Genomic DNA, 18362 nt, shown 5'->3' with positions numbered 1-18362 from the left:
TCCTTACGCCGGTCCCTGCGCTTAGCGCCACGCGCGCCCAACCCACTGCGCCACCGCCCGACCCCCAGTATTTTCATTTTTAAAGCCATCCAGTTTTGATCAGCAACTCCCTGTTTTTTAACTTCTTGGCATTTGTTTAATATGGAATGAAAAGGCTTAAGGAATACTATGGATACAGTTTAAAAATCGCTTTTTTTTTTTTAAAGATTGATGGGCTTCTTCTAAGACAGAGGGGTACTAGAGAGATATCTGGGTACTGGATTCTTCCTTTAGCACAAATCACAAGTGAAATGCAGTCTGTGAGCCATAGACCTTTCTAGGTGGGTTCTTTGCACAATTACTAATGTTATGGTACACGGTCAGAAAAGTCAAGGACTTGAACAGAAACAGCCTCTTCCCAGACTCTTCAGTTCTGAAGCTCTGCAACGGGCTTAAAACAGTTAATTTTTTTTAAAAAAATTGGCTATTTTGATAATGCTAGAAAAGCCTAAAGGAGAATGGATTTTAATAATAAGCCATGTGTTTGAGGCAAGATAGTAGCAGTGTTGCAGCCAACCACACTCTGGAAGCCTAGCTAGTACCTAGTCTTTAATGAAAACAGAAAGGTGATTAGGGACTTGAAAAGTCTGTGGCACATGAAAGAGCCTTTGATCTTCTTAATGTAACTTGATCTAGTAACTCTGTTCTGTGGGAGATCAAGTGAGGACACATAATTAAGCAGTGTTTGTTATTAGCAATAGTGCCTTCCATTTGTATGATGCTTTGTGATTTACAGAGAGCCATCTTTTTTTTTTTTAAATCCTCAAAACATTCTCCTTTGGTAGGTGTATGTGTAAGTAAAGTGAGTTGTATTATCTCTGGCTCATAGCTGAAGAAATCAGGCTAAGCATAGTGTCTTGCCTACTGTTACATACCCCCTAAGTCAGATCTGAGGCTTAGACTGAAAGGACTTCTAACTTGTTTCAGCATTCTTTTCTGTTCAGTATAACATGTTTCTCAGCCACCTGGGCCTTTGGTCAGGGTCTATATTTCTCTCTCTTAGGTGATGCCTGGAATCAACCTTTATGAACTAGGGTTGAAAGAATGATGGCTGTCCCTCTGCATAGCCCAGAGCTGGTGATCACTTTGTGCTGTAAGATATAGACTTTGGGGGGTCGGGCAGTAGCGCAGCAAGTTAAGCGCCTGTGGCACAAAGCACAAGGACCGGCATAAGGATCCTGGTTCGAGCCCCCAGCTCCCCACCTGCAGGGGAGTCGCTTCACAGGTGGTGAAGCAGGTCTGCAGGTGTCTGTCTTTCTCTCTCCCCCTCTTTCTTCCCCTTCTCTCTCCATTTCTCTCTGTCCTATCCAACAATGAACGACAACAATAACAATAATGGCTACAACAAGGGCAACAAAAGGGGGAAAAAATGGCCTCTAGGATCAGTGGATTCATGGTGCAGGCACTGAGCCCCAGCAGTAACCCTGGAGGCAAAAAAAAAAAAAAAAAAAGAGATACAGACTTTGAAGAAGACATGAAGAACAAGCAAATGTCTCTAAGACTCGTTCCTTTTCCAAGGGACATAGTCTGCAAATAGTCATGCTCCCATTGCCTGGTAGCTTAGCCTGGAAAATATTAAACAATAATAAAGCTGAGAGAAAGTGTATTTTTCTGACCCTGTATTGGTCGGCCATCTAATATATTTAAAGTCACTCTATGAATAAACATTGAGGGGAAATAGAGGAATTATTGTTCGGTGGTATTTACTGCCATGTGATATCTTACATAATGACAACTTGGGAAGCACAGTCCAGGCTCCTTTCTCTTCGTGATCGTTGCATCAAGGCGTCACATGGTCATGTTACGAGATCTCTCGTCTCTTGTGCTCCCTTATGCATCTGGTCCTTTCTGGACCTGCCTTTCATCTCTTATTCCCACAGCTGCTTCCACAGCCTCTTCAGGAGGCCCCTGTGCACTTGGCATTAATAAAAATGGAAAGGTCACTGAGTCACTTAAGAACTGACCAGAGCTGAGTAGTTTGCCATTGGTGTATTAAGTGAATCTGAATATCTGCTAAGAGGGGCTCCGTACTGTGCTCCCTGGGCTTTGCAGCTTTTAGGACCACTGTCTGTGTGTTCCAGGATGACGGTCTGAGCTATTAGAACATACTCTACAGAGTCAGTGTGACTATTGTAGAAAGAAAAGTACAGTTGCTTTGTTTAACAGCTTTTGAATATATATAACTTATGTTTTACTTTAGGGTTTAAAATTATTTATATATTTAAAGATCTTATTTATTAATGAGAAAGATAGGAGGAGAGAGAGAGCAAAAACCAGACATTGCTCTGGTACATGTGCTGCCAGGGATTGAACTTGGACCTCATGCTTGAGGGTGTGATACTTTATCCACTGCACCACCTTCCAGACCACTAAAATACACTTTTGCTTCATGCATAATATTAAAGCAATCTTAAAAGAGAACAAGCCAAAGAATGAAGTGATAGCTGTCAGTGCCATCTGAGTAATCAGAGTCTGTGTTCTGTAAAGCTCAGTTTACACGTAATGGCTTGAAAGCCTTCTTTAGGGATCAGACATACTTTTTATTTGGTTGGTTTTTTTGTCATTGCTGTGGCTTCAGTCATCTGGGCCAACTATCAGAATGAGTGAGAAAGCTAGGGAAAAACAACATGGCAGAGCCTTCGTGCAGGGCCAGAGCACTCCCATGTGTGCTGGAGCCCAGCCCAGGCTTTGGGCCTGCCAGAGCCACCGCCTCCCAGGCAAGCTGTCTCGCTGAGCTCAGACTTCTTGTCTGACATTTAGTGATGTTATTGCTATGACTTGTTATTAACCTGTTTTAGTGAGAATAGTAAGAATAGGGTCTGTATATTTAGCTTGAAATACTCGAATACTCGCTGTTGCTAAATAGGTAGATATTATGAATGGACTCAGTTATGTCCCAACTATTATATTTTACTGTTGACTGTAAACCATTAATTCCCCCAATAAAGAAATTAAAAAAATAAGTAAATGGACTTAGTGCCCACTTACAAAGAGAAGTTACACAAGCTAGTAATATCTTCAAATTGAAGGGCTCAGTTATTGTTTTAGATTACTTTTTCATTCTCTAGATAGTACCTGTGCATAGACACCATTTGTCTAGAGAGCAAGAACATTAACATTCTATTTCTTTCTTCAATCACTTTACTAAAGACAGTTTAAATAATCACAGCCAAGTAAAAGGGAATATTACTAAAAATATTTTTCTCATTAGACTTTTTCCAGGAACTTTCTGAAATAGAAATTCTCCCCATATCCTGTCTTTACATGGAGTTCTAAACCCAGCATTGTTTTCATCTAGATCCACATTATCAAGATTTGCTTGTGTGAAGAATAATTGATTATTATCCACATAACCCTTCAAACTACATTTGTTGTGAATTCAGACTGTTAATTTTAGACTTGAATAAAGTGTCTGCTTAGAGAAAAGGTAATTGTGAAAAGATAGCTGAGGGGAGGGAGGGAAAATAGCATAATAGATATGCAAACAGACTCTTATGCCTGAGACTCCATAATCCTAAATTCAGTCCCCCACACCACCATAAACCAGAGCTGAGCAGTGCTCTAGTAAAATAAATAAATAAATATTTAAATAAAAATAATAGCTAGAAAGAAAATAAAGACCTATTTTTGAAATGAATCCACTTTCCATGAGTAGAATATACAGTGTTCTGTTTAATATGTTGTTGGGAAGAGTTGTCACTTAGAAATGATATTCCTGGGGGTTGGGCGGTAGCACAGTAGGTTAAGTGCAGCTGGTACAAAGTGAAAGGACCGGTGTAAGGATCCTGGTTCGAGCCCCCAGCTCTCCACCTGTAGGGGTGTCACTTCACAAGTGGTGAAGCAGGTCTGCAGGTGTCTTTCTGTCTTTCTCTCCCCCTCTCTGTCTTCCCCTCCTCTATTTCTCTCTATTCTATCCAATAGCAACGACAGCAGTAACAATAATAATAATAACCACAACAATGATAAATCAAGGAGATGTGTGGTTTTACTGGTTTAAGTGTAAAAACAAAAAGAGATCCACTTCAAGAATCTTTTTTTATGCTTCCTAGTTCTCAGGATAACATACTTTAATTGCATAAATGAAATGTTTCAGCTTGATAGGACCTGAAAATAGCAAATCCAATGTGTTTTCATGGAAAGACTAGTTTCAGAACTTTCTCATCATACAGAAAAACAGTTTGCTGGATAAGAATCTTGGAAATCAGCATTCTCAGCACTTTTAACAGCATCCCTGTTTGACCTTCTTTCTACTCTCTCATCTTTTAACTTTCTCCTAGGGCTGCTCTGTTTAGTAAAGCTAAACAAAACGTGGCATCCACCAGCCTTACTAACCCTTGTTAATCCGCCTGCTCGTCACGTCTTGTATGGCATCTGTGCTCACTCATGGGGGAAGAGTTTCTGGAAGAAGCGACAGCAATAACCAAGGCAAATGTGGGGCAGTGACTGCATGGGCGTCAGCACGGTTTCTTCCCTTCCTTTCTTTAGATAGTGGAGACATTGTTATTACTGTTGAGAACTTCCTGTGACTTCAGTGTGAGAGACTGTCACTGTGGCAGCTCCTGCTAGTTAAGTGAGAGCATGCAAGTTTGGATTTGTCATGTTAAAAAGTCTTTGTTATTAACAATTTACATATTGTAGCTGTCTTAATAAACTTCCACATTATGTAGGGCTTTTTTTTTTTAATTTGCTTTTCTATTTATTCTTTTAATCTGATTAAGACTTTTTTGCTTGCTTTTTCTTCAATTTGATTTTCCTTTTTTACATTTTAATTTTGGTTATTTTGGGGCCATTTTTTTATTTTGTTTTTCCAAAGGACGCGGATTCTGATAGCGGGGACGATTCTGACAAGAGGTCCTGTGAAGAGAGCTGGAAACTGATTACTTCTCTGAGAGAAAAGCTACCTCCCAGCAAGTTGCAAACTATTGTTAAAAAGTGTGGCCTCCCCAGCAGTGGGAAGAAACGAGAACCAATTAAAATGTATCAGATCCCCCAAAGGAGGCGCTTAAGTAAAGACTCCAAGTGGGTCACCATCTCTGATCTCAAGATCCAGGCAGTGAAAGAGATCTGCTACGAGGTTGCTCTCAATGATTTTCGGCACAGTCGGCAGGAGATTGAAGCTTTGGCCATCGTCAAGATGAAAGAGCTTTGCGCCATGTATGGGAAGAAAGATCCCAACGAGAGGGACTCCTGGAAAGCAGTGGCCCGGGATGTCTGGGACACCGTTGGTGTCGGAGATGAGAAATTTGAAGACGTGCTGACCAGTGGTAGAGGTGCCACTGATGTGGGTGACCTTAAGGTCCATATAGATAGACTAGAAGATACTCTGCAAGAGGTCAGGAGGCAAAATAACGTGAAAGATGAGGAGATAAAAGTCTTAAGAAACAAAATGCTCAAGATGGAGAAAGTCTTGCCTCTGATCGGGTCTCAGGAACAAAAAACCCAAGGAAATGATAAAGTGAAGGAGCCTATTGGTGCTAGTGTCAGTAACACATCTGAGAATGAGGGGGCTGAAGGAGGCAGCAGGGAGCTTGGGAAAGAAGAGCGAGTTTCCCAGCTCATGAATGGCGACCCGGCCTTCAGACGTGGACGTCTGCGTTGGATGAGACAGGAGCAGATCAGGTTTAAGAACCTGCAGCAACAGGAGATAACAAAGCGACTCCGTCACCAGAACGTACCTCACAGGTTCATCCCTCCTGAGAACCGGAAACCCCGGTTTCCCTTTAAAAGCAACCCTAAGCACAGAAACTCTTGGAGTCCTGGGACACATATCATCATAACAGAAGACGAGGTCATAGAGCTTCGAATCCCCAAAGAGGAAGAAGGAAGGAAAGGAAATAAAGAGGAGAGCCAAGAAAAAAGTGGCAGAGCAGCTTCGAAGGACTCTCACTTTACATGGGGTGCTCAGGGTCTGCGAAGTCAAGATCACATCCAGGTCAGCAAGCAGCCTATCAGTGACCAGTCACAACCACCACAGTCACGCCTGAGAAGCAATTCCCTCAATAACGGCCAACCAAGAAGCACACGCTGCCGGGCGTCTGCCTCCTCGGAGTCACTGAGCTCCCACAGCGCTCACCCCAGCGCAGACCTGCAGACTTTCCAGTCGAAGCGCCACATTCACCAACACCGCCAGCCTTACTGTAACTATAACACTGGAGGTCACGGGGAGGGCAGTGTGGCCAGTCCCTGCCATAAGCAGACCGACAGACCCAGTCACTGTAGCCAGTTTGTGACGCCTCCAAGGATGAGACGCCAGTTCTCAGCACCCAATCTCAAAACTGGTCGAGAAACCACAGTCTGAGTGACTGGACAGACTTCGAGTCTTGGTGGAGGATACAGGCAGTGCTGGCTCGTATCCTGAGTGTGTTCTAGACTTGGCTCGAGTTCTGTTACTGTCGCCTCCCTGCACATACTGATGTCAGTACTGTAAAGCATAAAACACTGGTAGATGTTTTGACACCTTTTTTTTGTATGTCATCAGTGGGTAGTTTCTGGAATTTTGGACAAAACATCGAGACCTCCCTTACCTTTTTGAGATTTTACTCCTTTCTTGGTGCCTAGCTAATACCCTTACATAGACTGGTCTTATTTGGGCGTTAAATTTGTTCTGTTTAAATATATATATCCTATAAATTGGCATCTGATATCCAGAAAGGCCTGACTTGTGCAGACATTCAGAAGGGGAATTTGATCTGTAGTATTAAATGTCTTATTTCCCCGTAAGTGTTCAGCATTAGTTTAAGAATAGCATATATCTGTGTGGACACAGCTTTGGGTTTCTCGTCCACATGCACTCCTTTCTTTAAATATTGGCATTTTCTTAAGCCAAATCTAAATGTTTTCAGACATACTTTATAGTACACAACTTTGCATCTTCCATGAAGCATCCACCTTTTTTTTTATTATTCTATGAAACTTATCCTTCTGTGGGAATGATTATTCTTATATGGAACTAGTTTAGTAGGTTTTTCTCTTTTGAATTTATTGACCTAAGTATGAAATTGTCATAATACTGGTCTCTAAATTGGCACCTTACCTGGATTTTTGTTGTGGTTTGTATTTTGAAGGTAGATAAATCGTTTCACCACAGTGTGCCGACAGACTACTCAGCCAGCTACTTGTTGTGATGCTTTGAGCAGTGTATTAGTTTATTGGGGAGGGGGCCGGGTGTTGGAAAGATGGGGAGAGGGAAATGTAGGGAGGACACCACAGCATATGACTGTGTGCTACTTGATAATGATAGCAGACGTTAAGTTCAGTTGGGTTTAGAATAAGAGACGATGTATAGGAAACTCCTGTGAATAGCAGTCATGCTCATAGATACTCGAGCATTTATTGTGTCAATACCTCACTATACTGTGTTGTGGTCTCAATCGGCCTCACTGGAGAATCCACTGCAAAACATGGATGTTCACGAGAAGAAAGAGTTTTTTCTGTTCTTGCTCATCTCTTAATGCCACCTTGGATCTTGAAACATTTTAAAGGGGCCTGTATGAAGAGCCAGAGATGTCTGTGATATTGCCTGACTTTGCATTGTTGAAGACTGACACACCAAGTCATCTGTCTATCAGTCAAACATTAGTTTCCAGAATGGTACGGAAAATTGCTACCCAGTTAGCAATTAACACTCAAGGAGCCTTAAAGATTGTGATTATGTGGGTTGTTTTCTTCCTCTTTGTCTGTGGGCACTATGCTTTATTGGAACACATTGTTTTTAATCATAGTATTTTTACTTTGCTTCTAAGAAAATGCTTTCTTTAACACAGAGAAAGTTGCTTCCAATAATTTTGTGGGGTGTTTTTGCTTTCCAGACTAGAATAGTTATAGTCTTCACCTGAGATTTGATGGCAGATGAGATGTGGTAAGCGGTGTTTCCGGCACTGCGTGGTTGGAGCATACTTGTGGGCTGGTTGAGCACTCTCATGCGAGCTCAGCTGTCTGTCTTGGCTCTCCTTAGATGTGTGCTGACTATTCCTGTCTTGCAGAAAGCTCACATGCTAACGGTAAAGATAAATTCTGCAGCAAAAGTAAATTCTCGTTTCTCTGACGGGAGATAACTTAGGGTAGGTCTGGGTCTCTTCTCTTTTTAACCTCATTTTTGTTTTTTTTGTGTGTGTCTTATCATTTTTATGGTGGCCTTTAAAAATCTTGTTAGGTTTTACTTTTCCATTAAATAATGGGAGTGAATTCTTTTGGTAATCAGATGACACTGTAAACTGAAAAGTAATAGAGTTTTCATTTACAAATTACACTGCTGTTACAAAGAAATAGGCTTGTGTTTGCGTTTCATCTGCTGAGCCAGGTGCCTTCACATTGGGCCCTTACTCACAGCTGTGAAGTGGCTCAGCTGCAGTGTTGGATTTGATGCCTGAGGCTCACTGCACCGCATTACTTGAGTGGTACTCTGGTATCTCTTTCTCCCTCCTTCCCTCTCTACTCTTCCCCCTCCACACCTCATGCGTTAACTCTCTCATATGTACACATGAAATTAAATCTTGTTCCTAAAAAATTGTCCTTTCAGATAGCCAGAAAGAAATGAACCAAGATTTGATTGTCAGTAAATGCCTTCATATATTTCAAAGAGGATGCTTAAATTATAAGATAACCTTGTGTGGTTAAAGTTACTTTATTGAGATTTTTAAAAAAGCTCTTGGTATTTACTTATTGCCTTTCAGTTTGACAGTGTCTCTCCCTGAGGTTAGACACTAAAAGAGCAAAGAGAAATGGTCACCAGTAAGTCATTAATACTAGTGAAGTATTCCTAGCTATTATCATACTGAAAAGATGAACTCCAGGTGTGTTGTTGAAATAACAACGATCTAGCAAACTGGAACTGTACGAGAGTTTTAGTTAATTGGTAGAGTTCTGCAAACCAAAATGATATCCCGTAGATAGCGGAAGACACTGTCAATTTAGGCAATCTAAACCAGCAGGCTTTTCAAGTTTTGCTTCTCATTTTTTTCTAGCTCCCGTTGGTTTCTCTTTTCACTGGAAATGGAACTCATGGGAGTTTATACCATGAAAGTGATTTGAAGCAACCTCTCAGGGTTTAGGTGCAGGTGGTGCAGAAAGTGAAATGTGATGTAACCACATGAGTGTCTGTTAGAGGCTCTCACTGTAGGCAGCTCCCTAGACTGCCTCGGGTTGGCCGGTGTGTCCTGTGCAGGTGGCTTCTGCAGGAGGCAGGGAAGCCCTGACCGAGGCCACCTGTTCTAGGCACAATGTGAATCATGCTGGGAGAGCCAGGTTGTGCGTTAGGAGTTTTCATGACCATTCACTTTATATCATCTCTATGATATTTACAGTCAACTTAGTCTTAATCACTCTAGGTTGAGAAATGTCTTGGTTTCCTTCCATCATTACTGTAAAAATAAGTCACGACTCTTCTTGTTGACGCCCTTTGGATTTCCCTCAATTTCTCAAACCGAAAAATGCTTGAAGACTACATTTGAGTCTAAGACCTACCTTCTCAGGAAGGGAGAGCTAGTTCAAAACAAAGAAATAAAGCTCTTAATCAAAGCCGAAGTCATCCTTGGAGAGTGTGTTTTCTTCCTGATATGGGAGGAGGGGTTTGAACAAAGTGGTACCCATCAGAGGTGGTCTTGATTCTTACCTAGCACTTGTCCACCTGAAGATGGTTGAAAATCGCATCTTTGGAAAATGTACTTTTAGATGACTTGATTAGTCTCTTGCCCTTCCCATTTTTTAAGATTCTACCTAAAATGGAGCATTTGGCTACTACTAAAGCTACATTTTACTTGAGTAAAGCTTTTCTAGCATCTAAGAACAAGTACATCAAATAATGTTTCTTTTAAATGTACCCTAAATTATGTTTTGACTTTTTTACTAGATAGTCTTGATTTGAAGTTCTTTGGTTCCCTTTTCTTCATGTGGATAGAAGCAGATTTCTGAAGATCCCTGAGTGAGTAGGTTTCTGTCTCTTTCTTCTTTTCCGTTAGCCTCTGCTGTTCTCCAGGCAGGGTCCTGGTGCTAAAGTAGAGAAAGCAGGGCAGGGCAGAAGAGTTTTCTGGGTGGACCATCAGCCTTTTGAGCAGGTGGACATGGCATTTCCCATGTTGAAAAACACAAATCATGCATTATGGAATTAAATACAAAATGCCAGTGTGTCCTTCTCCTGCACTCCCATCACTTCTTCCTGTGAGATTTGGTACTTGAGAGAAGTGTCATGTTTGGATTGGTCTACTTCATGCCTTGACTTTTACCTTCTCCTTCAGGTAATCTGCATTTCTCTGCTTTCAGAGAAACTGCTGGAAATGTTACTAAGACCCAATCAGTCTGAAAGTGACAGACAATTTCAACACGCTGGGAGTTGGGCAGTGATGATTGTTGCATAGGGTGAACAAAGGAAGCTTGAAACAAGAGCTGAATCCCAAAGCACACTGCCGGGGGTAGAAAGCACAGTGGTTCTGCAGAGACTCTGATCCCTAGAGATGTCAGGTGGGTCGAGGAAGCATGCCAGGCCCAGCAAACTGCAAGGTGCTGGTTTCCAGCATGGCAAAAGGAGACAAGTGAAGGTGCAGGGATCCTCGTGCTGAGGAACTGGAGCTTATCTTGAGTAGTGGGAAGTGACCAGGTGGTTTTATGCAGGGAACTTTCACAGATTAGGTGAACCTCTCTATAGTGGCCAGAGAATGGGTTGGAATTCAGGGCCACATGCTCCAGCTGGCAAGCTGCTCTTTGAACAGATGAAGACTAGTGCTTTCCAACTGAGGGCCAGGAGAAAGAAGAGGAAGTGATGATTCTGATAGACTAGATGCAGATAGAGTCAGCTTATGTTGTGGGTGGGATAAATGGTCTATATAATCCATATTGTATTAAACACTCCAGTTGAAGCCTGGATCCTAGTTGAAAAGTAGAACAAAACCTTGATGAGATTAAGACTGGGAGAAGCTAGGACTCAGAGCTAAGCACAGAAGCTGTGAGGCTATTGCATGGTGCCTTGGGTGGGAAGGAAATTAGGGTGCTGATAAGACCTGGGGCATGGACATTTCCCTCCCAGCTGTTGCTGGCTAATTATAATCTGTCCTTAAAAAGGAGGGCAGTATTAGCTAAAGGAGCCAAGCCCCTAATGTCAAAAACAGCCTCTCTAGGAAGCCCAGAATGGTGATGCTGACTCACCTTCAGTGCCACCTCCTCAGAAGTGCCTAGTCCATTTGTGCCATTGTCACTGTCGCTTAGAATACTGCAGGAGTCCTCCCAACGTGTTTCTGTTTCTGTCTTGACCCCTCCGGTCCATTGTGCTCACAGCACCGTCTTTCAGGATAGCTCTACTGGGAAGGTGTCGGTTTTGCCATGTTGCACAGCACAGGGTTGAGTCTGGACCCCACTGCACCAGGAGAAACTCTGCAGTGGTATGTTTTTCTCTCCCCTCTTTCTTTCTGAAAAAGTTGGCCCAAAGAAGCGAAGTCCCAGCAACAACAACAGAGAAGAATCATGATGGAGAAATAGCTTACCGAGTAGGGCACATATCTTGCCATGCATTTGGCCTAAGTCCAAACCCCAGATTCAGCTGGGAGGTGCCTTGTTGCTGTAGCATCTCTGGAGTGAGAAGTGGCTCAGAGTGGTGAAAATGCACAAGGCCGCAGCTCCACCAGAGTCATCTCACACCGGCCATCCCAGTCTGCCTCTGTGCTTAAAATGCACAAGGCCGCAGCTCCACCAGAGTCAGCTCACGCCGGCCATCCCAGTCTGCCACTGTGCTTAAAACTCGGAACTCCCACCTAGCTCCTGTGGGACATGTCTAGCTGCTCACCCGCCCCTCTGACTTCCACACAGTAAGCACAGTGGGCTTTCATTCCTTGGACACAACAAATTTGCTTCCACACCTGACCTTTTCACTTCTTACGAGTGGAGCTCTTCCTCACAGTGCACAGCTTCTCATTCAGATGTACCACTCATCCTGCCCCAGCTCATTCCAGGACAGTTCTCATTTTAACAGTGATAATCTGTGGTAGCCTCTTCCAGGAGAACCTCTCAGTCTCGTTTGCGGCACCATTCATCTGGACAAGCTACCCAAAAAAGTAGTTCTCAGACTCCATCAGCATCCCATAGGGGCCTGGTAAGATCACAGATTGCTGGGCCCTTCTCAGAGCATCTGGTTCCGGAGGCCCAGGGTGGAGCCTGATAGTCTGCATTGCTTGAGTTTCCCAGGTGATGCTGATGAGGCTGTCAGCCATTGGGAACTGTCTGCAGCAGAATCTCAGAAGCTTTTTCTCTAAAGGGATAGACATGCCTGTGATCCAGTAAAATTGTGTTTAGAAAAATGGACTGTGGGGGCAGACGGTGGCGCATCTGGCTAAGTACTCACATCACAGTGCACAAGGACCCGGGTTTGAGCCCCTGGTCCCCACCTACAGGAGGGGGGAAGCTTCACAAGTGGTGAAGCAGGGATGCAGGTGTCTCTCTGTCTCCCACTCCCCTCTCAATTTCTTTCTGTCTCTATCCAATAATTAATAAATAAAATTACTTTAAAAAATGGACTGTGGACTGGATTTGACTGACCAACTATATAGTTCATTGACACGTGCTCAAAGAGAGCCACTTTTGAGGACTATTAACTACAAAATTAGTACATGACATTATGTCTGATGTAAAAGACACCTGTGCCCAGTGCAGGCGACTCAGTGGGATATGAGGTTCCCTGGTCTTGTGACATTCACAGGGTCGTAAAGGAGAGAGCTGTCAGACACACAGCCACTCCAGCTCTAAAATGCAGTTAGGTAGGTAGGCGGCACAAACGGCATGAGGAAGAATGTGACCTGGACCTGCTACGGCACTTGTCGTGTCTCTGTGCCACTGCCTGGCACCCCCCCCCCCACACACACACACTTTTTTAAAGATGACAAAAGGCTAGGGAAATGGTTTGAATGGTGGAGTGTCAGATTGTGTGCCTAAGGCCTCTGCTCCAATCTCCAATGTCCTGTGTACCAGAGTGATGCTCTGGCTAGTTTCCTGTGAATATCTCTCTCATATACATTCATTAGCTCTATTTGTATGCTTATAGCTGTATATTATATGTTAAATATACTGCTGTTTTGTAACCATGTATGTGTAGTTTTTTAAGGTGGTAAAAGAGGCTTTATCTTTCTTAGACTTCTGTATTTATTCCCTTTTGTTGCCCTTGTTGTTTCTTTTTATTGTTGTCATTGTTGGCTAAGACAGAGAGAAATGGAGAGAGGAGGGGAAGACAGAGAGGGGGAGAGAAAGACAGACACCTGCAGACCTGCTTCACCACTTGTGAAGTGACCCCCCTGCAGGTAGGGAGCCAGGGGCTCAAACCGGGATCCTTATGCCGGTCCTTGCGCTTTGAGCCACCTGCGCTTAAGCCACTGCACTACCACTCGACTCCCTCTCTCTCAGAATTCTACGACTAATATGAGCAGATTCCACAGTCCAATCCTGCTAGCCCCCCTCCCACAAACAGTCTATAGTTTCTTTTGTTTAGATATCATAGATCCGCATTGCTGACTGCTGGCCACGGACAAGCTATAGAAAGCCCATTTCTTTCTGATAAATGCAGAGCCTGGACATGTGACATTAGCTTCCTTTCCTACATGGCCGTGAAGAGCTCCACGGGGAATGGTCTTTGCTAGGGAGGCTTTTAGGCGTCCTCTGGGATGCTCCTCTGAAGCATTGCATTGGTGGTTTGGGTGCTCTGTCTGAAGACAGAACATGTCCGTAGCTAGACGCTCTGCTCAGCACAGCCTGCCTTTGGGTTACTCCAATGGAAATAGGAGACACGGACACCTTGTTTCAAAATCATGTGCTCATGCAGTGAGTAGGTATTTTACTGTGTGATGGTGTTTGTGTTTTTGTTAACCCTTATTTTTTTCAATGTCAAAAATACTGAAGGTTTTTTTTTTTTCATCACACAGAGTATCATTTTAAATATGTTCCACAGTCTCTTCCCTTCATAGAATTTAATATAAATTTAGAATATACTATATCTGTTTATATGTGTTTTTGTGCTTTCTACATAAAAGTATTAAGGGTGTTGTTTTGTCCCCTTTGAGGTGATGTTGACCATATTCACAATAGTATAGAGAGCAGCAAAGGGTACATTTACTTCCATAAATAAGTAAACTACCTTTCTTGAGGCCTGGCAGGAGATCCAATGGATAGAGAATCAGACTCTGAAGCATGCGATCCTGAACTCGATCCCAGACACCCCATGTGCCAGAGTGATTCTCTAATCTCCAGAGTTCACCCCTGCCCTCATAAATAAACAAATATATTCAAGGATGCAGGTTCAAGTCCCCGGTCCTCACCCGCAGGGGGGAAGCTTCATGACTAGTGAAGCAGGGCTGCAGGTGTCTCTCTGTCTCTCTCCTTCTCTACCTCCTCCTCCCCTCCGTTTCTCTCTGTCTCTATCCAGTAATAAATAAAAAAAAAAAAATTTAAGCACTGTGAAGTCTAAATTCATCCCACAGCTGTAAAAGATAATAATATTTCACCCATAAGAAACTTCAGAGTCAGCTATCCTAATTTTTCCCCATATAATAGATAGTTGGAATGGTGGGTGGTCCTAGTGAATTTAGTGTTTCAATGTTGATTTTTCTCTGAAAGCCCTTGAGTTGTGACTGCCACTTGAGAAGTAATGAGGAAGTAAGATTAAGAACACAGTTTTAAAAATATTTACAGCACGTGTATTTTTCCCTCAAAATCATCTTTCCTTCTCTTTTCTTAAAGCTTTTTTTAAATTATCTTTTTTTTAATCTTTTTAAAAAATTTTTTTAAACTTTTACTTATTTATTGGATATGGACAGAGAGAAATTGAGAGAGAGAGAGTGGAGGGGATATAGTGAGAGAGAGAGAGAGACAGACACCTGCAGCCCTGCTTCACCACTTGTGAAGCTTTCCCCCTGCAGGTGGGGACCAGGGGCTTGAACCTGTGTCTTTGCACACTGCAATGTGTGCACTTAACCATGTGCGCCACCACCCAGCCCCAAATGTGTAATTATCTTTATTTATTTATTGGATAGAGAAAGCCAGAAATCGAGAGGGAAGGGGGTGGTTGGGAGAGAGACACCTGCAACACTACGTCACCACTCGAAAAGCTTTCCCTTTGTAGGTGAGGACTGGAGCCTTAAACCTGGGGCCTTGCATACTGTAACATGTGCATTCAGCCCAGTGTGCCACCACCCCAATTTTAAATTTATTTATTTATTTTAAAGAATTTACTTACTCATGAGAAAGATAGGAGGAGAGAAAGAAAGAACCAGACATCACTCTGGTACATGTGCTGCTGGGGATTGAACTCAAGACCTCACGGTTGAGAATCCAATGCTTATCTACTGTGCTACCTCCCAGACCACCCCGATTTTTTTTTAATTTATTTTATTTATTTATTCCCTTTTGTTGCCCTTGTTGTTTTATTGTTGTAGTTATTATTGTTGTTGTCGTTGTTGGATAGGACAGAGAGAAATGGAGAGATGGAGGGGAAGACAGAGAGGAGGAGAGAAAGACACCTGCAGACCTGCTTCACCGCCTGTGAAGCGACTCCCCTGCAGGTGGGGAGCTGGGGTTCGAACCGGGATCCTTATGCCGGTCCCTGCGCTTTGCGCCACCTGCGCTTAGCCCGCTGCACTACAGCCCGACTCCCACCACCCCAATTTTATTTTATTTTTATATTTATTTATTTATTTATTTTCCCATTTGTTGTCCTTGTTTTTTATTGTTGTTGTAGTTGTTATTGTTGTTATTGATCTCATCGTTGTTAGATAGGACAGAGAGAAATGGAGAGAGGAGGGGAAGACAGAGGGGGAGAGAAAGACACCCGCAGACCTGCTTCACCGCCTGTGAAGCGACCCTCCTGCAGGTGGGGAGCTGGGGGCTCAAACTGGGATCCTTACTCCGGTCCTCGCGCTTCACGCCACCTGCGCTTAACCCACTGCGCTACCACCTGACTCCCTGTTTTATTATTTTTTAACCAGAGCACTGCTCAGCTCTTACTTATATTGGTATGGGGGACCCTAGCTGGGACTTCAGAGCCTCAGGCTGAGAGTCTCTTTGCATTTTGCTCTCCCCCTGCCCTTCATTTTCCCTTCTCTGCTATCATCCAAATAAAGAACTCTTGGTCTGAGGAATAGAGAAGTCTCAGTTATAACTAACTTCTTGTAGCACTAACCTAGCTCAGACAGAAGGGCATGCTTTGGACGTTTCTCTACTCCTCATGTCTCTGTCTTTTTACTCATGTTCTTTACCTGTCTTTTCTTTGATGTTTGTACATTGTTCAATGCTTCATCTCTCTTCCTTCTTATTTCCTCTCTCTCCTATATTTGATCTTCTTTCTTTCCCTCCAGGACTATGAGAGTAAGTTGCAGGCCTTGCAGAAGCAAGTTGAGACCAGATCCCTAGCTGCAGAAACGACGGAGGAGGAAGAAGAGGAAGAAGAAGAAGAAGGTGATTTTTGTGTGTATTATCTAATCAGTCCTTTAGTGTGCTCACCCAGCTCTGATTCATCATTCTCCCACTTACTGATATTTCACAGAGCCAGTTAGACGACTTAGACGATGCCCAGTGGTCTAACCTACAACAGAGGTGTGGGCCTCTGAGCACAGATTTCTTCATCTAAACATCCTGGAGAACTTGTGTGTACTGTCTCACATCACTGTGCCTAGAAATTATTGTTTATAGACATACGTGTGTTTATATGTATTGTGAAGAAATGCATAACTAGTCTTTTTAAGAGTTAGTGATTACTGGATAGGACAGAGAGAAACAGAGTGGGTGTAGAGACAGGGAGAGACATCTGCAGCCCTGCTTCACCTTTTGTGCAACTTCCTCCTGCAGGTCGGGACAGGAAGCTTGAACCTGGTTCCTTGGGCATGGCGACGTGTGTTGTGCCAGCTGAGCCGCCACCTCTAAGCACTCACCCCTGTGTTCTAGAAATTCTTAGCTGAGTCACAGTCGTCACTCTAAGTTACTGGCTTGTCGTGCAGAATAAATAGTTTTCCTCATCTAACTGAATAATCTCTCTCCTTCTTATCAGTTCAGCATAGTCTCTTCTTTTCCCTCGCCAGGGCTTCTCTGGGGCACTAGGCCTAGACAGTTCCATCCCTCCTGCTGGACCTTTTTTTTTTTAACCTTTTCCTTTTTCTAGAGAGGGAGAGAAACACTGTTAGTGTTGTTTTGTTTTTTTTTCCTTTTTAAAAAACTTTGTTACGTTTTTGTGAAATATACCTGCTACTTTCATAATATAAGCACAATTTAGTAAACTTTACTAATAACTAGGAAAAAAGCATACAAGGGAGAAAAGACAGCAGCACTCCTGAAAGTCACTAAAAGAAGTGAGGTAGAAGAGGGATTGATGTCTACCTAGTTGTCAGGTTGTGGTAAAACACACTTGACTTGCCATTTCAGTGCCTTGGACACAACACGAATTTGAGCTGGCCCAATGGGCCTTCCGGAAATGGAAGTCTCACCAGTTTACTTCACTAAGGGACTTGCTCTGGGGCAATGCTGTTTACCTCAAGGAGGCCAGTGCCATCAGCGTGGAACTGAAGAAGAAGGTATGGCGGGTGTGAGCTTCGTAAGTGGTGACAAGCCGACTAGGGCTCCTCGTGGTTTTCGTCATCAGCTAATCTTTCCACTGAGTGAGCTCCGCCTCTTCATGTTAGGGAACAGACTTGTCCCTGCCTCCATATCTGTGCCTTCAGTAGTGGAGACACTAGCCAAATGCCTAGGAAATGAACTTTTGAGAAAATACCAGGTTCTGAAGCTTATTTTACAATGCAAGAGGCTGCAATCCTAACACGTTAGAAGATACATACTGGGAGTCGGGCTGTAGCGCAGTGGGTTAAGCGCAGGTGGCGCTAAGCTCAAGGACTGGCGTCAGGACCCCGGTTCGAGCCCCCGGCTCCCCACCTGCAGGCAGGTCCCTTCACAGGCGGAGAAGCAGGTCTGCAGGTATCTGTCTTTCTCTCCCCCTCTCTGTCTTCCCCTCCTCTCTCCATTTCTCTCTGTCCTATCCAACAACAACGACATCAATAATAACTACAACAATAAAACAACAAGGGCAACAAAAGGGAATAAATAAATAAAAATTAAAAAATAAAATAAATTTTAAAAAAAAGATACATACTATTAAGTGCAGGTGGCGTAAAGCACAAGGACTGACTGAAGGGTACCGGTTCGAGCCCCCCGGCTCCCCACCTGCAGGGGAGTCACTTCACAGGCGGTGAAGCAGGTCTGCAGGTGTCTGTCTTTCTCTCCCCCTCTCTGTCTTCCCCTCCTCTCTCCATTTCTCTCTGTCCTATCCAACAACGACGACATTAATAACAACTATAATAACTACAGCAATAAAA

The 18362-nt window shown here is 43.3% G+C and overlaps 2 protein-coding genes across 4 annotated transcripts in view; one reads left to right on the top strand and one right to left on the bottom strand.

Moving 5' to 3' along the window:
• The window catches only part of DFFA (DNA fragmentation factor subunit alpha), a 401378-nt gene that overhangs the window by 52486 nt on the left and 330530 nt on the right, over window positions 1-18362 (bottom strand). The gene's annotated exons all lie outside the window — the stretch shown is intronic.
• KIF1B (kinesin family member 1B) overlaps window positions 1-18362 on the top strand; it is a 171406-nt gene that overhangs the window by 85651 nt on the left and 67393 nt on the right. For 2 of the 3 annotated variants that reach the window (XM_060170918.1, XM_060170917.1), the window contains one exon: window positions 4853-9561. In XM_060170918.1, the coding sequence (XP_060026901.1) occupies window positions 4853-6337 (1485 nt within the window). In that variant the 3' untranslated portion in view covers window positions 6338-9561. Of the gene's footprint in view, window positions 1-4852; window positions 9562-16358; window positions 16456-17418; window positions 17568-18362 lie in introns of those variants that run through there. The other variant, XM_060170919.1, reaches the window with a different exon arrangement.

The sequence above is a fragment of the Erinaceus europaeus genome, chromosome 13 (assembly GCF_950295315.1).
Source record: "Erinaceus europaeus chromosome 13, mEriEur2.1, whole genome shotgun sequence".
In the NCBI taxonomy this organism is placed as follows: Eukaryota; Metazoa; Chordata; class Mammalia; order Eulipotyphla; family Erinaceidae; genus Erinaceus; species Erinaceus europaeus.
Note: the sequence above shows the minus strand (reverse complement) of the source record. Positions and strands in the feature narration are given on the sequence as shown.